At 36.3% G+C, this 25911-nt stretch overlaps 1 protein-coding gene across 20 annotated transcripts in view; it reads left to right on the top strand.

The window, feature by feature from the left end:
• The window catches only part of ARAP2 (ArfGAP with RhoGAP domain, ankyrin repeat and PH domain 2), a 573065-nt gene that overhangs the window by 430279 nt on the left and 116875 nt on the right, over positions 1-25911 (top strand). For all 20 annotated transcript variants that reach the window (XM_055588221.1, XM_055588229.1, XM_055588224.1 and 17 more), the window contains 3 exons: positions 1251-1371; positions 10787-10965; positions 23567-23682. In XM_055588221.1, coding sequence (XP_055444196.1) covers positions 1251-1371; positions 10787-10965; positions 23567-23682 — 416 coding nt within the window. The remainder of the gene's footprint in view (positions 1-1250; positions 1372-10786; positions 10966-23566; positions 23683-25911) is intronic.

Genomic DNA, 25911 nt, shown 5'->3' with positions numbered 1-25911 from the left:
TGCTGGAAGAGAATTGTAGAAGAAACCTTACTAAGCTGTGTCCAAACTCTCTTGACACCCAAGACATTTTGTAATGTGACCTTGATTTATATTTTCAGCCTCATCTGTGTCCAGTTTCTTTTGAAACTCAACACCTTTCATAATGTGGCCTTGATGAATGTTTTCTATATCATCTCTTTTGATTCTACACTGCAGCTCCTCTTACTTCTCTACTTGACTCCTCTATTACTCAGTCTTTCCAGCCAGGATCCGCCACCACCCCCTTGGCCCCACCTCCTCACTTATCTATTTGGTTAACTTAAGGTTTCTTAAAGTCAGGTTCAAATGTCACTATTTCTGTGAAAATACGTCTGCTTTCTTGTTAAGTAGAACTGACAGTTCTCATCTTTGTACTCTTTATTTCCCATAGTTTTTACTCACTTTTAAACTTGTCTCTCAGGTCAGTTAGTTAGTTTGTTTGTTTGTTTGTTTGTTTTTGCGGCTATTTGAATGTGAATGTACAGGTACTCTTGGAATTTTTCTTTCCAACACAGGGCCCAGTCAATATTACATTGTTGGGAAGTAGTTGAAATTGTGGGGTGATTATTATGCCAAATGGTTTACGATGGTCCAGGAAAGCACAGACTGAGAAAGTCATTGAGAATCTTAGGAATGACCTTCAAAATTGTAATGTGTATATACCTATTGCAAACAGCTGAATGCGTATCTTTTATTCTTTAGCCCCTGGAGACTAAAAAGTGATGCAGTGTGAGATTAAGATTTTCATCATCAGAGCATTGAATAATAGGGTTAATTGATAGAATCCAATAGTCTTGTTTCTTAGATAATATTCTTGCTCACAGTGTGTAGGAAGTGGTTTTGAAATGGTTCAGTTACAGTACCTGTAATGGCCAGCAGATGCCTGCAAACACCATAAAATCATTTTGACCAGACTATTTTCAAAGAACATACTGCTGTTTTTCAGAACGATGTATTGCTATTCTAATATGGTTGTTTGTAATGTGATTCATTGCCTAATTGCAGATGAAGAGAAAATTGAAGACATCTCACTTGGAAGAGATACTTAATATTTCCCTTTCTGGGGTATTAAGTGTATATGAGGATATACGCTGTTTGTATGTGATTTTTAAAAATTTAGATTGAGATTATGAAAGAGCAGCACTTATAAATACCATGTCATTCTATTTTTGATCAAGGAAATGTTATCTTAATGTGTCTTCTCTGTGTATCTTTTCCTCTAACCAATACAGGAGAAGTATTCAAAAGGAATAATCCCCCTTTCTGCTATATCTACGGTACGAGTTCAAGGAGACAACAAATTTGAAGTTGTTACAACACAAAGAACTTTTGTTTTTAGAGTAGAAAAAGAAGGTAAGAGTCTTTCTTTATCCTTATAAAAATGTTCACATGAATTTCTTCCCAGTCAGAAATTTAATAAACAAGGTAGAAATGGCAGGCAATCTTTAAATATGTTGCTTTTAATTAATTTACATTGTCTATTAGTTTTTGAAGGCCATAATATCAAAACATAAACAAGATGACAAGTCAGTGCTGTTTGTTCACTGTTCTTTCATGCAACAAATATTTAGGGCAGATCTACTGAGTGCCAAGGACTTTTCTAAATTTGGGGTATATAGCAATGAAAAAAAATAGACAAAAATCTCTGCTTTTGTGGAGCTCACTTTTAGCTGTTGATAATGCAAAGAAGTTATTTAAGGTGGAAAACAGCAATTGAAAGATTGGTTTTATAAAGTTTATCTGTGGCTGATTTTAACTGAACATGCAGGCATAGTAACCATTGTAATACAGATTTTGGAGCATCTTTTCTATTCCTTGAGTTTTTTTTCCCACCTTGTATCTTCCTATGGGTCAGTTAATGGCTAAAATTGATCTAAAAATGACATGTGGTTTGTGGATGGAGTCTAAACCTTTGTATCTTATCTTTTTTGGAAGGGTGCAGGAGAGGTAGAGATAGGGGAGTTAAAAGTTCTCTGTTGTAACTTTGACTGTCAATATATCAGTACAATAAACCTTACTGCTCTTAAATAATATAGATAAGGCCATCTTCATTACCTAAAGCATTAGATTTTAAAGCCTTTTTCATTTTAATGTAGATAATAACTTGATTTTTAAAAGTACTTCTTGGAACTTAACTGTTTGAATATTGGTGACCTGGAAAAATTACTGAATATGTGGTATTTTCTAACAGCTTCATTTTCAAAATAGTCTAATGAGGTTCGTAGGTATTACAGTTAGTATCCTATTTTATACATAAACAACAATACTAGCTATTATGCGGCAATATTTGTCTTTTATCAATTGCTAGATTCCTTGAACGTATGTCAATGCATGGCATATAGAACACATTCAGTAAATATTATATGTCACTGAAAAGCTTCCATTATTACTTTAGATATTCGGTAAATAAATAAGTCCCAATGCTGTTCACACTGGAGCCACATTTTTTCAGACTGTGAGTCACTCACTTCCATTTATGAGATCAACTTAGTGGTTTCAGATGGTGTCCCCCAAGCCCCCAAACAAAAACCAAACAAACATAAAGTAGAATAAGGAGTATCAAAGTGCAGTGCCTACAGCAAGTGTATCATACTGTGAAACACGTGAATACACGTATCATACTGTGTATTGTATATGCTGCCCAGGTGTAATGTAAAAGTGTTTCTCACTTGACTTGATCTTTAAAAAAAAGTCACGAACTATCACCTGGAGTCGAGGTTGGCAAACTGGCCTGTAACCTAAATCTGGCTCACTGCTTGTATTTGTAAATAGTATCTTACTCGTTACTGGACCAGAGAAGGCAATGGCAACCCACTCCAGTGTTCTTGCCTGGAGAATCCCAGGGATGGAGGAGCCTGTGGGCTGCCATCTGTGGGGTCGCACAGAGTTGGACATGACTGAAGCGACTTAGCGGCAGCGGCAGCAGTCCCCGGACACTCTCATTCATTTACACGTTGCCTTATGGCTCTTTCTGTGCTGCAGTGGCAGCGTTGAGTAATTGCTGTAAACTGTCTGGCCAGGAAACCCTAGGAAATTTACTCTCTGACCCTTTCCAGAAAGTTTGCTAACCCCTGTCCTAGAGTATTTGATACAGACATATGTATTGTGACTCATTGCCTGAAATTCAGAAAGTCTTCCACAGTTGTGATACTCAATATGAGAAATATATTTGATATCACAGTTTCTCTGTTTCTGTATTTTCTTAAAACACACGACATTGCTCCTGTCAACTGGCTATCAGAATGGTCTATCCTTATGTTCTGGCCTCCACTGGCCGAGCTAAATGCTAATTTCTTTGAGGTGCTTATCCTCGTCCCCTTGGCTTCTCATAGTAAAATTCACATATGCCACAGAGTCTGCATTTTAAGATAGATGTGCTAAATAAAGCTTCAACTTGTGTGAAAATCTGTTTAGCCATATTTACTTGTGGCAGTTAAAAATTAAACAGACACATTTTATTGAAATAAAATGTATCAACCCACACATGTTTAAAAGTTACATGTTTACAATGGACCAATAAATCCCTCTGTGGTATGGAGTTCATCTTTATGATGTAAGCCTAGTATGAGAATTTCATGAACTTTGGTATGAATTTTTGTGTGTTGAATAAGGCTTAGGTCTTTAATTTTTAAAAGCATGAAAATACTGCTTCAGTGAAAACAGACTATCCACATAGAATTACTATGTTATTTTCATTGAAAGTTGTTCTTACATAGTAACAGCTCACATTTTTAAAAGAGAAGTGTAGAGATATATATATGTGTGTATATATATATATATATATAAATGGCACATATGTCTATATATTTACTAGGGAACCTTCAGCAAGATGCTGAATGTGTTTTTATTAAGTGTTTTTTTTGTCCTCCTTCCATGTATACAAATGCTTGATTATTTTTTATTTGGTGGAAACTGAGGTATCAATCATAGTTGCTTATAAAAAACTTTGCTTCAGTCTTATTAAGAAGCAAAATCAAAGTTTAGGACAGAAAGGGGCAGTAGTTTGACATCCAACAGAGATGAATTCTTTATTTCTGGTGAGAAGATGCTGAGTGACCTATATACACAGCTCCCTTTGTCTCCCCTGAAACCTGTGTCACAGTTTCTAAACTCCCATGTCACCCACTGGCATTGCTAAGAGAAGATTACAATTTGGCAGCTTTTCCCCGCAGATTTTCTAAGGTTTCAATTCCCCTGGGTTTCCTAGTGAAATGTTATTTTCTTGGCTGCAAGTTAATTTTATTGAAATTATAAGGTCTGGAATTCTCTTCCTCAACCTAGAAAATTAGTCTGATTCCTTTCCTCCTCAAGCAGAACTACTGGGATTGCTCAGAGGATTGTAACAGCTAATGATCCTTCAGTTAATATGTATTCCCTTGACACCTGTGGTAACACAGGTGTTGTGTTACTTTAAGAAACAGGTGATGTTTTCAGTGGGTAGTTCTCATAATTAGAAGAAAGCTTAAGAATTCTGAGTGGTCCAAAAATAAACCCAAAATGGCTTAAAGACTTAAGCATAAGACATGACACCATAAAACTCCTAGAGGAGAACATCAGCAAAACTTTCTCAGACATAAATCATGCCAGTGCTTTCTTAGGTTAGTTTCTCAAGGAAATAGAGATAAAAGCAAAAATAAACAAATGCAACCTAATCCGATTTACAGGCTTTTGCATAGTATAGGAAACCATTAAAAAAAAAAAAAAAAAAAAAAAAAAAAAAAAAAAAACTATGAATGGGAGTATTTGCAAATTATCTGACTGACAAAGGCTCAATCTCCAAAATACACAAACAGCTCATACAACTTAACAACAACAAAAAACCCACTCGAAAAATGAGCAGAAGACCTTAATAGACATTTTTCCAGAGAAGACATATAGATGGCTAGGAGGCACATGAAAAGATGTTCAAAATCACTAATTATTAGAGAAATGCAAATCAAAACTACTATGAGACACCACTTCACACCCATCAGAAGAGCCACCATTAAAAACTCTACAAATAACAAATGCTGGAGAGGATGTGGAGAAAAGCGAACCCTTCTACACTGTTGGTGGGAATGTACATTGGTGCAGCCGCTATGGAAAGCAGTACGGAAGTTTCTCAGAAAACTAGAACTACCATATGACCCAGCAGTCCCACTTCTGGGAATATACCTGGACAAATCTATAATTCAAACAAATACACGCATCCCAGTGTTCACAGCAGCCTATTCACAATAGTCAAAGCATGGAAACAACCTAAATGTCTATCAATAGGTGAGTGGGTAAAGAAGATGTGGTGCATACATAAAGTAGAATACAACTCAGCCATAAAAAAGAATGAAATGATGCCATTTGCAGCAACATGGATGCAACTTGAGACTATCATACTAAGTGACAAAAGTCAGAAAGACAAAGAGAAATAAAATGTGTCACTTACATGTGGAATCTAAAATATGGTGCAAATGAACTTGTCTATAAAACATAAGTAGACTCAAATGTAGAGATCAGACTTGTGGTTGCCAAGGGGTACAGAGGGTGAGGAATAGACTGGGAGTTTGGGGTTAGTAGATGCAAAGTATTACATTTAGAATGGATAAACAATAAAGTCCTATATAGCTCAGGGAACTATTTCCAGTCTCCTGGGATAGACTGTAGTGGAAAAGAATGGATTCATTTGGATGTTTGGCAAAACTAATACAATTATGTAAAGTTTAAAAATAAAATAAAATTAAAAAAGAAAAAAGTCGATTTAACAGGAAAAAAAAATGAATGTGTATATATCTATAACTGAATCATTTTGTTATACAGCAGAAATTGGCACAACATTGTAAATCAACTATACTTCAGTAATAAAAAAAAAAAAATTCTGAGTAGTCATTCCCTTTCAAGGACCATTTTCAGTACCGCCCCTTAATTGCAGATTCCAAGTTATGTGTCCACCTTAATTCTGTTTCTGTACAGCATCATACAGCCCTCTAGTGGCAGCTGTGAAACTGCAACACTAATTTTTTTTTTTTTTTTTTTTTTTTTTTTAAGAAGACTTGGGAATTTGGGATGAGAAGCATATAAATTTTCCTTACCTATTTTGGGCAAACAGACTTACCTGTTTTGAAATCTTCCTTGTTTTCAGAAGCAAGGCATGGAGCTTTTGTCATCTGGAGGAAGAACTAGAGGAGTGAAAGTTCTCTTTGGTGTACTTGGATTGCCTGTCATAATATAATAGACCTCAAACTTTGGGGTCACTGTCGAACTTTTCCTACCTTATTTGCATCCAGGCCAGATTCAGCAAATCTTACCATTTTGACTTTGGAAATATGCCTGGGTTCTAACCAGTTCTCAGCACCTCCACCATTCTCACTCTCCCACAAACCACCTTTTTTTGGGATGATTGTCATAACCTCCCATGAACAGCAGTCATTTTTTCATTATGGTTGTCAGATCCTCCAGCAAGAAAATGCTGACCTCCAAGACAGGTCCTGTCTCCCACTTCAGAGGCTCTGTTGTCTTTCTAGCTCACCGAGAGTGAAGTCCCTGTGAGGTCCAGAAGCCCATGCAGGGTCTCGCCTGTCTGTTTTGTCTGGGCTCACCCTCACGCACCATGCTGCAACTACAGGAGCCTCTTGGCCTGTGAACATGCCAAACCTATGGTTGCCTTGGCGCTTGCTGCTTTCTGTGTCCTAGAACATTCTTCCTCCAGTCATCCTCCCCCTTGCCGCTGCTGCTGCTTAAGTCGCTTCAGTCGTGTCCGACTCTGTGTGACCCCATAGTCGGCAGCCCACCAGGCTCCTCCGTCCATGGGATTTTCCAGGCAAGAGTACTGGAGTGGGGTGCCATTGCCTTCTCCGCCCCCTTGCCTTTAGGCTTTTGCAAAATCGTCCCCTTCTTCCTGAGCTTTTTTCTGTTATCCTACATAGAGTAGTACTTTCTGTGCCCCTCTTCCTGTGTTGTGTTTTATCCCATTGCATTGTCAGTGTGTCATGTATATCTATGTTTATTGCCTGCCTTCTTTCACCAGAATGTAAACTTCTGGAGAGTAAGGCCAGGATCTGTCTTGTTCACTGCTTCATTCCTGGTATTCAGAATAGGGCTTAGAACATAGCTGGAACTAAGTGGACACTCATATGAATGAATCATTATCCATAAGAATAACCATAGTGTGTAATAATTCCTTCTCTAATATTGATCATGGGTTACACTGAGGAATCTTTAGTTAGATTATATCAAAATTTTAGAGTACATATGAATTTTGTTAGATTCTTTTATTCATGTTTTACATGCCCCTTGTGTGGCAATCCCTCATGTAATCAATCCTATTTTGCTAACGAATGTGTCTACTGCTAAATCCAGTAGAGTCTAGAGGATGCTAAGTATCCTCTGCTGATTTTTTTAACCTTTTTACTTGTGTACTTTGAATTGACATTCCAGAAAACCTTAACTAGCTTGAGGTTTGAGGGGATCGCTTATGTTTTTTATTTACATTCTAGCATAATCACAAGAAAGTGGCAATTTTGTTTTCACTTTTTTTTTCTTTTTCCAACCTAAAAATGCTCTATTCAGAGCAAAGCCATGTCCCAGTCAGAGCATATTCTCAAAGGGAACAATGCTTAGCACAGTGCTAATAAGATCAAGATAGACACTCAATAAACATTTGTTTTTGGAAAGAATAAAAGTACCTTGGTGTGAATAGCAGGCAGAATCCAGCACAATATGCAGCTTTGCCTGTGCCCAAAGTGAAATTTTTATTTGTTTTGGGATGCTGTGACTTATCAAAACATATTCCCCATGTCCAAGTATGCACACTTTGCAAATACCAATGACACTTGTAATCTCTTTTATTGTGTTTGAATTGTCTGTCACACTGTTTATCTCCTTTGGCATGGGTTATTAAGTATAAACTGCACATTAGAATTCAATCCTGTTCTTCATGATTGTTACTTCCTATTAGCAAGTGAGAACCTCAGGAGCTAGAGAATTCTTCTAGGCTATAAGGGCACCATTTGTTGAGATGGAGTCATAATATACTTAAGACTAAGAGTTAATGCAGTCGCTAATTTAAAATTATTTCCTGATAAACTGAGATATCCGCTAATAGTAGTCTGAAAACCAAAATCATTTTGGCCCAGTTCATTAAATTATGGCCTACATTTCAAAGTCAGTGATTTGTGTGGATTAACATAAACAAACAGAAAACATTATATACCATTTACTTGGCGGGAATATCTGTGTGTACTTATTGATCACAAATAATCACCAAGTGGAAAGAGTGTTGCTGTTACTGAAAATGTAATACATTATCCCAGAGCAGTCTATCTGTGCAGATGTAAAATGTAGAGTAGGGCTTCCCAAGTGGCTCAGTGTTGAAGAATCCTTTTGCCAGTGTAGGAGATGTGGGTTTGATCCCTGGGTTCGGAAGATCCCCTGGAGAAGAAAATGGCAACCCACTCCAGTATTCTTGCCTGGGAAATCCCATAGACAGAGGAGCCTGTTGGGCTGCATTCCATGGGGTCCCAAAATGTTGGGCACAATTTAGTGACTAAACAACAAAATGTAGAGTAGCTGCTATGGATTGACATAAGCTTGGTTTCCTAAATATTTTCATGTCTTTTACTTTATAATGATGTGGGAGAAACTTGAGTCCTGATATATAGGAATAAGCACTGTTACTTGGGGATTATGTAATATCTGCAATAAAATATCATTAAATGAGTTTTTAATAAATACTTGGCCTTGGTTATTAAAGATACAACTAAATAGCTTTGGTAGTTTTGAAGGTGAGCAAGAATGAAGATACTTTAAAAATTAAGACTTGTATTATAAAATAACTGGGAATCCATGTTGAAATGTAAGTAAGTCTAATATGGAGACTTAATTTCAATCTACAGTGACATTACCTCTAACCAGTCTTAAAAGGATCTGAGATACCAGGCAGTTTCCCAAACTTGGGTCCACCTTACTCTTTCCTTCTCAAAAATTTTTCCTACCTGGAATTCAATCTGTTTGTTTGTTTGTTTTCTTTTTCACCTTGATAAAACCACTTTCACATTTTTTTTTCCTGGCCCATTTTCTATCCTCCTAGAATCAGTTATACCTCAAGTGTATACCATTTCTTCTCCTTTTACATTAAACACTTATCCACAATCATGAGTATTCTCTTGTATGGATTGCCTTTATTCACATATTGCTATCCATCTGCCTAGATGCTCATGCTAGGGTGCTGAAAACCTCAGGTGGTTCTGTTAATAGAACCTTCTATTTTCTTTGATGGATTCTTGATTCCAAGCTACCTTTATTCTGAGTAATTCATTTTTTGATGAACACCTGTCAAACGTACTCAAACATACTCAGAACCACAGCTATTTTTTTCCATTTTCATTGTACTTTTAGTCTCTATTGCCTTATTCCTGACCCCCTGCCTTCCAGTTTGTTCTGTCATCATCCTAATCTTGTCCCTTTCTCGCTAAGAATTCTGAAATGGTTTTCTTTTGCTTCCGTAATAAAGACCAAATTCCTTACCCTAGGCGCTGTAGGATCTCCAGCCATATTTCCCATCACTTCTTTGTGAGTTCAAAATTATAAATTTACTTATTTATAAATTATCCCCTGAGCAGATGTTTGTTATTTCTGTTTCCTCTGCTTAAAATACTATTTTGCTTGTTTTTCTTCCAAGCTCCAGTTTGTTTGTTTTTTTAATTCCTCCTCATCCTCAAGACCTCACACAAATATCCATTTTTTTTTTTTAGCCCCTCATAGTGTCAAGAATAATTGTCTGAGACTTAAAACATTTGATTCTCCTAATTTTAATACTAACTAGCTATATGACCTTCAGCAAATCACTTACCTCCATTGAGTTGATTCATATATTACTTGATACCATTTGTATGACATTTACAGTATTCTGTGTTCTATTATGTGTTCATATCTAACTTGACTTACAACTTTGATTGCTCTTTGGAGACTGGATTGAATTCCTTTGTCTGTAACACAATGTGTTGTAGTTGAAGGTCATGTAGTTTTTGTGGAAGGAGTGAGAGAAGAAGTTTTAACAGATGAGATGCTATTGTTAGTGAAAGGTATGGGTGAGTGAACATCAAGGCAAGCGCACTCTTGAGTCGGTTCCAAATGCCTGCTACAAAGCAAGCTTTTCTGGATATTTTAGTAACTGCATTGCTGGGTACAATCTGTTACCTGTTCAGTAGCCATATTACTTTCTTATATTAAAAAAGACAATCCAATCTCATGAGTAATCTAACAATGCTGCTTAGATGTTAACATGGATATGCATCATCTGGAGATCTTAAAATGAAGATTCTGATTCATCCATTCTGGAGGAAGGCTGGGATTTTGCATTTCTATTCAACTTTCAGGTGAAGCCAGTGATGTGGGTTACAGGGCAACTGAGTACAGTCAGCCCTCTGTAACCTTGGTTCCCACAACGAGGACGTTTTTGATCCTTGGTTGGTGGAATCTGCAGTTGGTGAACTTGGGGATACACGGGGCTCACTGTTATGAACTTGAGCATCTGCGGAGTTAGGTATCCAGGTGCGGGCCGGGGGTGGGGTGGGGGGAGAGGGGCGGGTCCTGAAACCAGCTGCCTATGAATACTGAGGAATGGCTAATAACCTAACAGAACTGGGCTGTTGCCCTGACAACAGTAGCATTTAGACTGTGGTTCTGGGGAAGGATCTGTAACTGATCTGTTTCAGAGGAAGTCAGTCTTGTTCCACATTTCTATGTGTTTATAGCTTATTAAGCATGGGTGTATATTTTCTCCTGTTTTTATTTTCAGAGGAAAGAAATGACTGGATCAGCCTACTATTAAATGCACTGAAGTTACAGGCCCTTTCTTCGCAGTCTCAAGCTGCTATTGCACCTGAGAAATGTGGATATCTTGAACTGAGAGGCTATAAAGCTAAAATTTTTACTGTGTTAAGTGGAAACAGTGTGTGGCTTTGCAAAAATGAACAGGTGAGCCATGTTATGGTGATTGCAGATTGTGGTTCCTTACAAGACAAACTACAGTCACAGCCATGCTTTGTTTGCCTTATTAGTGTTTTATTAGTGACTTATTAGTGTTTTACTGATGGAGGTTTGCTATGCTTTGTATACTCCACTAAATGTAACAAAGAGTTGAATTTTCTCAGCTCCACTAGCAGCAGGAAGGTAATCTACATCAAATTTGAGACTAGACATCATTCTTTGAAATAACTGAGGAAATAGAATCAATGAAAATTGAGTTTTGAAAAGTATTCTTTAGCTGAAGTAACATTACAAAACTACATGAAAGAATAATTAAGAACCAGTTAACCATTATAGCTGTTGAAGAAAAATAGACCTTGTTCTGTGCGTGTTGTAATTCTTTTGTTTTGTGACAGAAAATTATAAAGGAAGCACAAGTAACATATTTTCTTGAATTTACAGGATTTAGGTTTATTTGTTTTGCAGTAGATATGTCACTTGCAGAGGAGATAATTTACTAGAAGCAAGTGATTTATATACACACAAACACCCATATGCACATGCGTACATATACATATCACATAAATAAGATAAATTGTTGGGATATTAATGTTGGTTAACATCAAAGGATTCAGTGGAGAATTTAAACGTGTTCAGGAGACTGACGTTAAAGTTTTTAGCAAATTCTGTTAACTTCATTTGATTCTGTAGACTTTTTCTCTAACATACTTGGCTTTTAATATGTATAAGAAAATTACTTTCTTACCCCTTTTTAGGAATGAATTTTTAATCTTTCAGCTTAGAATATATTAGATGCTAAGTCATTATCTATGGAATTAAGTAATGTGTTGGATATCTGATCTAAGATGAAGTTACTTTGTGATAAATTATAATGGGTTATGATAAGGTAAAATATAAATGCTGACTATTTTCATAACAAAATAGAGATAACCACCTAAAATAAATAGTAGTTTCAAAAAAATTAACTACAGATCTTTATCCAGGCTTTCCTGTGAACTTCGGTGTGAACTTCTTCATTACAGTTTTGGGGATAAGATTTCTTAGCCAATTAACTGTAGAAAGCATCATTGAGCAGTGTTGGCATATTAATAAGTTGGATAGTTAGCATATTCTTCAAGAAGAGTAGTGATGTACAGCTTAATAATGTGTATAAATTGAATATGAACATTTTCAGTCTGTGAAGTAAGATGATTAAAACTTTTTTAAAAAATGGAATAAAGATTAGAAATACATAATTTGCATGTATCAGAATGGAAGTTTCTCTGCCAAATTAATGGAAGTTTTCATTTTTCACTTGCACAAACCTGATGGACTTAAAATTACTAGTTTCACTGTTAACATTAGTTAGATTGTCTGAGTTTATGTTATCCTTTAAAAATAGGTGTTTTTCAGTTCAGTTCAGTTCAGTTCAGTTGCTCAGTCGTGTCTGACTCTTTGCGACCCCATGAATCACAGCACACCAGGCCTCCCTGTCCTTCGCCAGCTCCTGGAGTTCACCCAAACTCATGTACATCGAGTCGGTGATGCCATCCAGCCATCTCATCCTCTGTCGTCCCCTTCTCCTCCTGCCCCCAATCCCTCCCAGCATCAGGGTCTTTTCCAGTGAGTCAGCTCTTCTCATGAGGTGGCAAAGTACTGGAGTTTCAGCCTCAGCATCAGTCCTTCCAATGAACACCTAGGGCTGATCTCCTTTAGGATGGACTGGTTGGATCTCCTTGGAGTCCAAGGGACTCGCAAGAGTCTTCTTCAGTACCACAGTTCAAAAGCATCAATTCTTCAGCGCTCAGCTTTCTTCACAGTCCAACTCTCACATCCATACATGACCACTGGAAAAACCATAGCCTTAACTAGACGGACCTTTGTTGGCAAAGTAATATCTCTGCTTTTTAATATGCTATTTAGGTTGGTCATAACTTTCCTTCCACGGAGTAAGCGTCTTTAATTTCCTGGCTGCAGTCACCATCTGCAGTGATTTTGGAGCCCCCAAAAATAAAGTCTGACACTGTTTCCCCTGTTTCTCTATCTATTTCCCATGAAGTGATGAGACCAGATGCCATGATCTTAGTTTTCTGAATGTTGAGCTTTAAGCCAACTTTTTCACTATTCCTCTTTCACTTTCATCAAGAGGCTTTTTAGTTCTTCTTCACTTTCTGCCATAAGGGTGAAAACTAGCCAATCTGATCACATAGACCACAGCCTTGTCTAACTCAATGAAACTAAACCATGCCATGTGGGGCCACCCAAGACAGATGGGTCATGATGGAGATGTCTGACAGAATGTGGTCCACTGGAGAAGGGAATGGCAAACCACTTCAGTATTCTTGCCTTGAGAACCCCATGAACAGTATGAAAAGACAAAATGATAGGATACTGAAAGGGGAACTCCCCAGTTTGGCAGCTGCCCAATATGCTACAGGAGATCAGTGGAGAAATAACTCCAGAGAGAATGAAGGGATGGAGCCAAAGCAAAAACAGTACCCAGTTGTGGATGTGACTGGTAATAGAAGCAAGGGCCGATGCTATAAAGAGCAGTATTGCATAGGAACCTGGAATGTTAGGTCCATGAATCAAGGCAAATTGGAAGTGGTCAAATAGGAGATGTGAATGTCGACATTCTAGGAATCAGCGAACTAAAATGGACTGGAGTAAGTGAATTTAACTCAGGTATTTTTTAAGTTTTGTTAATACTTTTTTGTTAGCAAGAAATTATATGAAATTCTTGCTTTCATATTAATATGTCAGCATGAAAAGCATAATGACCATTTGTACCTAACAAACGACCACCATTTGTTAGGTACAAGGTACTATGCTAATTAATTTATAAACATTTCTTTTTCATCCTTCCCACAAATGTAGGAGAAGATATTCTCATCCATGTTTTATAGATGAGGACAATGAGGATTAAGTAACTTGTTAAAGGGTTACAGTTCATCATGCAGAGTTTAAGACAAGAACTTTATAACCCTAAGCCTAGCTTCTTTGTCACTACATCAAAATGTCTTTTTAAAGTGTATGTTGAAAAGAAAATTTCTGGCTTATGACCTTTTAGAAATAGCCTAAGGACTCTTTCCTTGAATAACTTATTTGCCTAGGTGGTTCAAAGTATGCATTCAGTAAACATGTCAGACACACTTAAAGCAACGCATTTACTGAGGAGGACAGTCTTCTTTTCCAGGAAGAAAAGTCTAATGGCATCTAATGAAGTCTTGAACTTAGAAACACTTTCATGTACAAGTAATACATGTAATCGCCTTAAAAAATTAAATTATTCATGCCGGACTCTTCCTCATCTTTCAAGAAGTAAACCTATTTTTAATGAATGTATATTTCAAGACTTTTTCAATGCATTAACATGCTTATTTATGTACCCTTAGAAGGTGCATACTATTGTTTGTGTATGTGGTCTTATGATTGCATCATATTATATGGAGCTAGGTCTTAAGGGACTTGGTCTTGAGTCATGTCTTCAGGAACTAGTAGGGAGGCCCTTCATGGTTAAGCCTTGACATATTCCAGTTTCATCTATTTTATATCCTGGTGTATATCTTTCTTTCCAAAGGAAGGTTGCTCATGGGTTTTCTCACATGGTTGAGCAGACTGTGTGAAAAGAGCTTGAGTGATGGACTAAATAAGGAGCCCTCCTCATGAATGCAGAGGTCTTTTAGCTGTATTTTAGGAAAAGCATTAAAAGATAGTGAAATAGTTAGATGTAAAAGTTTTATATACATAATATATGAAGTAATCTTATTTTTTTTAAATGATAGGAAAAAAACTGTGAAAATGTAAGAGGTGTTAGATTTGAGTCTCTGTAACTTAATTTGTATTGGATCTAATTTAAGTTCATGCATCAAAACTTAATTTTAAAAACAGTGATTTTTATTGCCCACCTAACGTAAAGTATAAATAGAATAAAAAGGAAAGCTGACGTATACCCCTCTCCCTTGCATATGAACTGTTTTCATTTTTCTTGCCTCTATTTGAACTATTTCCCTGGTAGCTCAGATGGTAAAGCGTCTGCCTACAATGTGGGACACCCAGGTTCGATCCCTGGGTCGGGAAGATCCTCTGGAGAAGGAAATGGCAACCTACTCCAGTACTCTTGCCTGGAAAATCCCATGAATGGAGGAGCCTGGTAGGCTGCCTCTATTTATGCATATAATAGTTTTACTAATTTTCTTTGGAAGTCTTTCCAGAGGGAGTAAACAAACAGAGGATAGAGGTGGAAGGGTAGCTGCTCCAGCTTATGTTGAAGCGTTTTTAAAATGGAAGGTCGGAAGCTTATTTAGAACAAAGAAGATTGAACTGGGTGGTAGCAGTTCTGGGTTTTCATTCTTGCTCTGCTACTGATTGGCTCAGGTAAACTAATCTCTTTCTGTTTGAACGGCATCCTGTGAAAAATAGAGTGGGGTTACTATCTCTAAGACCATTATTTACATTTCATGTTAAAGTTCCAGATATCTGGGCTCTTTCCAGACCCATTGACTTAGAATTCCTGGGGCTTGCGATTGAAATCTCCATTCCTGTAAAGCATCCCAGTTGACTCAGTGACTGCTGACAAAAACCACACACAGTAAAACACTGCTCTGTGGGTTTTTCTTCTTTAAAAATTATAAGCATCCAGTGAAAGAGATAAAGTGTTTCTGGAGCTGGAAAATGTATAGAGTTCTCCTTTGTCAGCACTGAGTGCTGCTTTAGTTTGTCCTTTCTCTTCTTGGGCTTGCTATACCTTTTTATGGTTAACTTTCATTTAAGTGAATCCTTTTCCTGATGGAACATTTTGGAATGTGGGAACGTTTGAGTAGAAAGTTAAGAAAATCTTTATTAATGGTAATAAGTTTTTAAATTTTGAAGAACTGGTCTCAATAAATTGTGTATGGTTGTAAACTATAGCTGCTGTTTTATTTTTTATTTTTTTAATTTCTACAATCTTAATAATTTTTATGTAAAATTTTAATTTTTCAGCTTATAAATTATATGATGGCTATTTAATTCCTTTTTCTTAATGCAAACTTTTATTACCAGAGTGTGATCTATTGCAGAGATTAAAACTCCATTTGCAAAGTCAGCATAAAACAAAGTTCTTGAAAAGCAATTTGAAACTCTTAGTTCACATAAGTTCTTTTAACTCTGTGTGTATGTCTGGAAATTTACTCTGATTTTGTGGATTATTGTTCATCTTTTCTTGTGCTTTTTCCTCTACTTCCAATAGGTGGCCTTAAGATTTCCATGTCAAGCATCTGTACAGATATACTTTTAATACTTTTTCATTTTTTATGGGTCCATCTCTTCTACTAAATCAAGAACTTAAGTTTTGTAAGTTAAAAATGGCTGTTAGATTGGATTATCTGAACTATGGTCTTATTTTTGAAGTTCTTTACTTTTTAAGAAAAGTAGCATGATAAATGCAAGGAGGTAGCAGTCTGCACATTCTTATCAACAGTTCACTGCCAGATCTAAACTCTACACAATTAACATGAACTTTTCATTTTATCAGGCTTCCCTGATAGCTCAGTTGGTAAGGAATCTGTCTGCAATGCAGGAGACTCAGGTTTGATTCCTGGGTCGGGAAGATCACCTGGAGAAGGGATAGGCTACTCACTCCAGTATTCTTGGGCTTCGCTTGTGGTTCAGCTGGTAAAGAATCCCCCTGCAATGCAGAAGACCTGGGTTTGATCCCCGAGTGGGAAGATCCCCTGGAGAAGGGAAAGGCTACCCACTCCAGTATCCTGGCCAAGAATACCAAGAATTCCAAGGACTGTATAGTCCATGGGGTCACAAAGAGTCAGACTCGACTGAGTGACTTTCATTTGACTTTTCATTTTATCAGTTGCCCAGTTCAAAGATTCACTTTTTAATATCTTTCTTTCACTTTCATTTTTTAGCAGATTGTTGAAATTAACTTGAAGTAGCTTCAAAGTAGGAGAAATGCCTTAGGGAATATTAGGATTTTTTTTCTTTTTTTTTTTTTTTCCACATAGGCTATATGAAGATATGTATAAAAACATTTGTTAGAAAGATGCAAAGTAGAAACAGATACCAAAATTCTTTACCTGATTAGTGGCAAAACACTGATGCTATTATAATTATTATATTATTAATATATATTATTATTATATAAATTGAATGTTATCTGTTTAAATGCTTATACCTTCTCACAACCCACCCACACCCATTGTTTAATTTTTTCACATTTTATTCTATTCCTTGTTTTTGCTTCCATTTATATACCTACACTATATTATAATTATGATAGTTTTTCCATATTGTTACTTCAGCTTTGTTTAACATGAATTGTGTGATAGAATTTGTACAGGTTATGTTATAGTTCATCATGTTTCTGTATTTGTTCATCCATTTTACAAAAATTTATTGGTTACCTCTTCCTTCCTGAGTGCTGCTCTAGATACTAGGTGCTCTGTGGTAACTCAGAAGGTCCCTGCTCTTTGGGAACTTACCTTCCCTTGTGAGTAACACATAGTGATAACATAAATGAGCGAGATTTCTGAGAGCCTTCTGTCTGTCTATTGCCTTTTCTTTCTTTTTGATCCACTTTTTGTGCAAGAATCCCTGTGACCCTTTTCTAAAGAATTGCTTGTATTTAAAATGCTCTTAGGTATATAAATAAGTACTAGCTTCATTTTAACGTTGACAGTGTTATAATTTTTATATTCCCAACTTGAGACTGTGACAATTTCCTTTATTCACCGCATGCCCATAGGAGTTCCAGGCAAGTAGCTGACAGTAAGCATTTGTAGAATGAAATGGTTGAATTAATAGTCATTTATAGCTGTTTTCAGGATTAGAGAGCTTATAGTTGAGAAAATTTTTCATTTTAATATATTTTCTTCTTTATGAATTTTCATTTTTTCCCTGTTTATTGGAATTATTTTGTTGTTTCTATTTGAACTCTTCATATAATATAGATATTAATCTTCATGTCATATTTTCTGCAACTGGTTTTCTAAGCTGTTGCTGCTTTTGCATTTTCACTTAATTTTTGTTGCATAGGAATTTTGTTTATAGAAATAAATTGTGGGTTTTTTTAATCAGTTCAAAGCTTATAGACTTTCTCTATTTTGGAAAATAATTATTTCATACATTTATTTATCTTGAAATGATGTGGGTGTAGTATATAAGCCAGTATTTTAAAATTTTATATAGGTAATGAAATAAGAACATTCACTGATGTGTATATGTATGTAGTAGTATATATAAGGTATTGCTGCTCGAGTGAAATTTCTGCAAATAGATATGAGGCGAATTGAAGATAATTGACTTTGGTTTCTATTTGTGATGTTGTCCTGGCAGTCAGCCTCCCATCTTTTCCTGATGAGTTTTTGAATATCATGTTAATATTAGGGACTTCATTACAACCAGATGTCCTGCTTGGTGGGTTTGTGTATCCATTTAATGATAATTGTGGCATTGAGGTTTTAACTACATTCACTTGATTAAACATTCTCAAATCCGGGTATAACAAGAGATTCATTCCCCCGGTGTAATGTTCCCCTGTGTCTGGTATGGGAATGAAATTCTAATAGAATTTAAATAGACCCCACAGGGCTCTGGCTTGTGTGGTACAGAAAGAAGCAGCAGGATGGAGGTGGTGGCCTCAGATTCTCTGGGTTCTATATCTGGCCAAACTCTGCATCTGGTGTTTGCCCGGAAGTCTGATGCCAATGTCACACAATGCCACATCTGTTTTCCACAAATGTCTAAGCACCGAGTTCTTAAATTCCTGGCAGGGAAACCTGACATCCGTATTTCCAAAAATAGGTTTGAGATTTTAGCAAATTTGGGGTTAATAAACCCTTCTTTAATTTTTCTGTTAAGGAATGAAACCATTATTTTGCTCTTTCACTTTGTAGTTTTAAAAGGTAGCTCGAGCCAGGCTCTGTTACTACTAATTTGTACAAATAACCCATTTCTCTGTCTTGGTAAATATTTGTCACTTATTCTAACCTGAATGTTGAATGTGGAATCATTGGTGTGAATACTTCCAGTCACTGTAAATGGATATATTCTTATTGAAGACAAATTCTGTATTCAGAACCTTCAAATGAGAGGACTGTCTGGATGTATTAGACTTTCAACTTGTATTTCTTCATTCAATTTTTATAGCAGTTCTATAAAAGGTAGATATTACTGTCTTTTCGTAAATGAGGAAATTGAGGTCTGGACAAATTAAGGAACTTGCCAGTAGTCACAGAGCCAGTAAATGGATCAGCCAAGATTCTCCCCCAGTTCCGACTCCCGGTGCTCACGATGTCATTACTGCCTTTGCAGCATCAGACCTCTTCTGCCAAGCGTGGCCATTCATGCTCTTTGGGATCACACATTGTGTGACAGCAAATTAACTGTAAAATATAGCTTCCTCCAGAGTCTGTTTTTAGCTTTATGCTTTCCATAACAATGTATTTCTACCTATAGAATGTCTATGCTGTTGTTTTTTCACTACAGCGTATAGGATTTTAGAGGTTGAAGTTTGGCATGTTCCTGACTCATCCCTATTTTTTCAAAATGAAAATAGTGCTGACAGATTGTAGTTAATGGCTAATTTATTTTTAATTTTCATGAAAGTTTAACATTCACATTCCATTCCATTATTTAACATTTATGTACACCTGATAGTTATTTTTAAGCATGCATTTTCTTGTAATTAACTTTTTAATAGGTAATATGTTCAGTCGGTTTCAAATTCAAGAGGAATAATATAACGGTAATAATAATAGCTAACTGGGACTAGAAAGCACTTACTGCCACAAGCATTCTTCTAAGCACTTTTTATGCATGAATTTAATCCTCATACAGTGATGCAGTAGGTACTACTGGTAGCCCTGATTTGCAGACAAATGAGCTGAAGCAAGCGAGGTACATCTGATCAGTCTGGTCTGGACTTTGTGGGTTTATCAGTCAAAGGTCACATCCTTTGGGAAGAATATGAACTCAGTACTCTCTTTTTTGGATCAGATTCAGTGCTTACCCTACAGACATGGATTATTCTTTTATTGCACATGTTACAGTTCTCTCTCATTTCTCCTCAAACTGTAAGCTTCCTCAAGTACCCCCATCTCATGCTTTTGAGCAGGCCCACCACTTAGCATAATTTCTGGCTGTCTAGAGGTACCTTCTCAACACAGTTTTGCCAGGACATATTCTATCATTTTAAAAATGGCTGTATCTTCTCTCCCTTCTTCACAGAATTGTTAGGAAAATCAAATCAGAGTTGATAGCTGTTTGTAAGCTTCAGAGCACTAAGCAAACAAGTATTGAATCAGGTATAGAGTGTGTGTGCTTAATGAAGACCAGTGCTTTTATATCCTTTGGATATTAGCAAAAGGATTGGCATGCAGGATGCATAGGTTCTAGACAATCCAATGTGTCACTGTATTCTGACCATCCTGTTTCTAACCAGTAGTCTTAATAACTTCAAGTGCTTTTTTCATAATCTGATTGCATGCTTTTTTTTTTTTGCTCTGCTGAAGGCCTAGAGAAATGTTTATATCCTGATATTTAGATGATGTAGACTTGTACTGTTTAGATTCTACAACTGGTTCTGCTGTCTAATTCAGTGTTTGTTAATACTTGTTACATATGAAAATCATAAGGTGGTAGTTTTGTTTTGTTTTTTAACTGAAAATCATTAGGCTTTGTCTTCTGATTCTTGGGATCAGAATCTCAGAGTGGAGGGAGGGAGAGTTCAACACAGGTAATTTTGATGAGGCTCTAGGAATGAGATATATTCTAAATATGTTCTAAAGGGTATGTGACAAGATGGCTTAATGTCACCACAAATATTTATTTAATAAGAAATGCAGTCATTTCATTTTAATAGCTCTCGAGAGCACTGACATTTATTTTGTTACTCTGCTGTACATTTTACAGACCATTTGTGCCGGTGAGTTCAGTGGGTACTCTAATTACTCAAAACCATATGGCCTTGGCAGGCAGCTGATAAATGGGTTACAGTTTCTTTCCAGGCTGAAAAATCATCTTTGCCTTGCTTGGGATAAATTTGGGGCCTTGAGCTGAACCTCACTTATTTTATTTTTTAACAGAAATTGCCTCTTTATATGTAGATATTTCACGACTTGCTTGTAGAAATGAGGTACCATCTCTTTAGGCTTGAGCCTTGATGAGTCTCATCAGTTTCTATCCAAGGTTGTCAGTCTTACCATCTGCTGGTCTAAGTGTGTATTTCCGCCCTTAGTAACACAGCACCTGCAGGCCAGGCCCCCATCAGAGAATAATAATCAGAGTAGTCTGTTAGCCAGCTATTGGCACAAGTTGCATCACGGAACATTGTTTGAGGAAATGCAGCCTATTTTATTCTAGAGGTACCCCCATATCAAGCTGGGTCATCAGAAAGCTGTTTCTCTAAAGTGTCCTCTCACCTTGCTAGCCCCATTTTATTTCCCCATTTATAAAAGAGAGTTTGAGTTTCCAATCACTTAAACATTGAAAGTTGGTCCAACAGTTGCATTATCCAGCGGGAACATTGGTATGGATAATTGAGAATTTGTTTTCTGTAATTATAAGTTAATTACTTTAAGTAAATAAGTTCTAGCATACTATACGAGAACTGACATTGAGGGCTGTGGGCGCGCTGGTGCGCGGCGGGAGTGTACATAGTATGCTAGATACTATCAACTGTGCTGACATACTGTGCTAGAACTTGTTAAAATGGAACACGTTGGAAAAGTTTGACTTCCCTCCTGCATACATATCATTTAAGTACTGATTTTTGTTAGGTGGGCTTACAATACCAAGTGGAAGTATGTCACATTCTTCCAAGTATTTCACAACACCTAGCATGTTCCTGTATCTTTTATATTACTGATTCAATTCCTGGTTTGTTTCTCCCAACAAAAGGAACCGTTTGTTCTTTCATCAGAAAAAATCATATTCAGTTTACAAATGAGTCATTTCCTCATTCTAACTAAAATGTATACATTTTTAAAAACATGAAGCAAAATTTTTCTGCAGTTTGTGAATGGAAACCCTTTATGAGTGTGGAAAATTTGTTGCATTGTTGTTTTATTCCACTTATTTTATCAGCCAGGAATGCATTAGTGTCTCTAATGACAAAAAACTGAAGGATAGGGTAAATAGATTAGGAACTTGTTTGTTTTAACAAATTTCTTGCTGAGGCCATCAAGGAACAAGATTTTCCTTTTTTTTTTTTTCTCACTCTGACATCCTTACAGTACAAGAATTTGTCCTCAGGCTTTTCATCTCAAGGATGCTTACATTCTAAAATGGCTTTGTTATTTTCCAAGAAGATGTTATTTTCCAAGAAGATGGAAAGGGGTGAAAAGTCTTTTCTTCCAAGATTTGTCTCTCCTCCTTACCCCCCAGGCTGGAAATTACTTCCATTTTATTGACCAGAACTATGACATATGGCCCCTCCTAGCTGCAAGGGAAATAGGAAAATAGTACTTTTACTTTTCGCTTGTTCAACAGGTGAGACAAAGAGAAGGCAGCTTCTGAGGTGTTTCTTTCACAGTCTCTGCTGAAAGTGTCCTTCCTGAAAGTGGACCCATATTTTTTGCAGTTATCTTTAGTATGGATAATTTTTCCTAGTCATAATTTAGGAATTCAGAGTACATTTAATCTGAACCTATTGACAGAGATAATTCATTTTTTGAAGTGCAGATTAATTATATTTTTAAGGTGTGAGATGGTTTGATAAATCAAATTCCAAAACCCTTATGGCTAGATAATATATTACATACTTTAATGCTTTTAGGTGGTAGACTGTGTGCCTTTTTGAACACTCTAATTTTGGTGGGACAAGTTGAACATACTGGCTGCAGGTGCATTTTCCATACAAAAATAGCATTTGAGGAGCTTTTTAGGAATCTAATTGAAGGAAGAAGAAACTAATAAAATTTTAGAAATGAGATAAAATTGTAAAACAAGTAATTCTTTTGTTTGAGAGCAAATGAGGAAGACAGTGTAATAGAACAGAGGTAACACCATACAGCAGAGAGAGAGCCAGTAGTCAGGTGGCCTGGGTTTCCGTCCTTCTCTACCACACGCAGCCGTCTCCTCTTCCCATGTTACTTTACCTCTTTGAGTTGTGGCTTTCCCTTCTTTTTGTCTAAACAGTCATTATACCAACCTCACAGTGTCATTTGACTCCCCCCACCTAGAAAATGGGAAGGGTTAGTTTCCTGTTAGTTCCCTTTATGAAATGGCTAAAGGTGAAAAAGTGCCTAACTGTTCAAAGCAAGGCATGTGTAGCTCAAGATTTATGTCCTAGTCAACTTATGTATTGTGTGGAAAAAAGCTTTGCTTTATTAGTAGCCTGGCAGGCTTCAAATGCTATCATGTTATCATGTATTTAAAGTATATATATATATATATATATATATATATATATATATCATGTACATAATATGTATATATTTTGTATATCATGTATATGAAATAAAATCACTCAATGCATTTTTAATGAATTGCTTAATTCCATATTTACATGTTGTAGTAAAATTTAATGAGATTTATTAAATTTTAGAGAATATAATTTTATTTTCAAGATCCATATTTTCATTTCTTTATGATTTTTTGTTTTTCTCCAAACTAGGATTTTAAGAGTGGACTTGGTATTACCATAATCCCTATGAATGTAGCAAATGTAAAACAAGTGGACCGAACTGTAAAACAGTCTTTTGAAATAATCACTCCTTACAGGAGTTTTAGGTAAGTTATATTTAAACAGTTTTTGTTTGTACTATTACAGTAAAGCTTGGGTGATCCATGTTTACATTGCCAGTCATGATTTGACTTCTTATAGGACACAGTAAAATTATGTTCTTACTTTTTCATATTGTGTCATTTATTAGCCAGTGTGTAAAAATTTACCAGTAAGCACCAAGGATGCTCAGTAGCACTGATTATTAGAGACATACAAATCAAAACTACAATAAGGTACCACCTTGCACCAAGCAGAATGGCCATCATTAAGAAGGCTACAAATGAAGTGTTGGAGAGAGTGTGGAGAAAAGGGAACTCGTCTACACTTTTGGTGGGTGTATAAATTGATGCAGCCACTATGGAAAAGATTATGGAGGGTTCTTTAAAAAACTAAACATAGAGATACCATATGATCCTACAGTCTTTACTCTTGGGCTTATATTCAGAGAAAACTCTTAATTCAAAAAGATGTATGCACCCTGTTGTTCACCACAGTGTTATTTAGAATAGCCAAGACATGGAAGCAACCTAAATATCCATCAACAGATGAATAGATAAAGAAGATGTGGTGTGTGTATGTGTATATATAAGAAAGACAAATACCATATAGCATCTCTTATATGTAGAATCGTAAAAAAATATAAAGGATCTTATTTACAAAACAGAAATAGGTTCACAGAAAAGACTTATGGGAAAACATCCCCACCAAAGGGGAAATAAATTAGGAATTTGGGATTAACATATACACCCTGGTGGCTCAGATGGTAAAGTGCCTGCCTGCAATGCGGGAGACCTGGGTTCAATCCCTGGGTCGGGAAGATCCCCTGGAGAAGGAAATGGCAACCCACTCCAGTACTCTTGCCTGGAAAATTCCATGGACGGAGGAGCCTGGTAGGCTACAGTCCATGGGGTTGCAAAGAGTCAGACACAACTGAGCGACTTCACTTTCACTTTTCATATATAAAATGGGTAAACAATAAGCACCTACTGTATAGCACAGGGAAGTATATTCAATATTTTGTAATAACCCTATAATGGAAAAGAATATGAACATATATATGAAACTGAATCACTTTGCTGTACATCTGAAACAGAAATAATTGCATTTTTACTTTTTCAGATCATGTAATTTGTTAGCCAGTGTATAAAAGCACTTTGCAAAAATGACTTATCATACAACCTGCAAAGATACAAATTTCTTGAGATTTGAATAGTTTCTTTTCATAATGCCTTTTTTCATAGAGGACTTGATGATTTTTGATCCACAAATATATGAAAAATTGTTATGAGGGAATAAAATAAAAATAGATATAGCATTGTCTTTAAGCTGTATTGTTATTTTGTTTTATTTTAAGCCTAATCAAATACAATCTCTCCTTTAAGATTAATCCCTAATTACGGTTACTCTGTGATTTTCTAAAAGGAACTCCAGCTTAAACTGTTGCTGAACTTAATGACTCACAGTACTTATTGATCAAATATCTTAGCATTTTGGTATATATCTTGTATTATGGTACTCTACTCATTACTTTATTATGACAGTGAATTAGAAAACTTAATGTATGTTCTTATACGTGTTAATAATCTATAGTAACTCCATTGCTTTAGAGGGGCATTAAGTCATATCTGTTGAGTTCAACCACGTTAATTTGCTTGTCACAAATAATCAACATACCACAAAGTAGTATGTGGGTTAGAGACAATTGTCACAGGATTTTGAAGGTCTAGCAATTAATTACTTTATGATCTCAAAAATGCTATTAATACCAACTGTAGTACCCATATTATCTGTTAAAATATGTTTACTGGCTGGAATTTTGAAAAAGAATAACAAGCTTTATTTTCATAAAGGAAATTCAAGCCTTAACTGGCAATGTAGACATTGTCTAAGCTGTTTTACTTAAAGTGCTTTATATTATGTCAAACTTGTACGGTTTGTCCTAACACCAGCCAATTCTCCAACTCTGTGTACATCAACTGGGTGTCCTATATCTTCCTGGAGGGAGACTCAGACCCCACGGGTTTAAGGGCTCAGTCCCAGAAGAGTGTCCTCAGGTTACTCTCACTCAGCCCAGCTTAGCTCAAATTGGGGTGCTCCATTACCCTCTCTCCCCCAGATTTGATAATTTGCTAAAATGTCTCAGAGAACTCAGGAAAAGAGTTCAAATAACATTACCAGCTTATTATAAAAAATGCAGCTCAGGAATGGCCAAATGGGAGAGCTTTAGAGGCCAC

Source organism: Bubalus kerabau, chromosome 7 (genome assembly GCF_029407905.1).
Source record: "Bubalus kerabau isolate K-KA32 ecotype Philippines breed swamp buffalo chromosome 7, PCC_UOA_SB_1v2, whole genome shotgun sequence".
In the NCBI taxonomy this organism is placed as follows: domain Eukaryota; kingdom Metazoa; phylum Chordata; class Mammalia; order Artiodactyla; family Bovidae; genus Bubalus; species Bubalus kerabau.
Note: the sequence above shows the minus strand (reverse complement) of the source record. Positions and strands in the feature narration are given on the sequence as shown.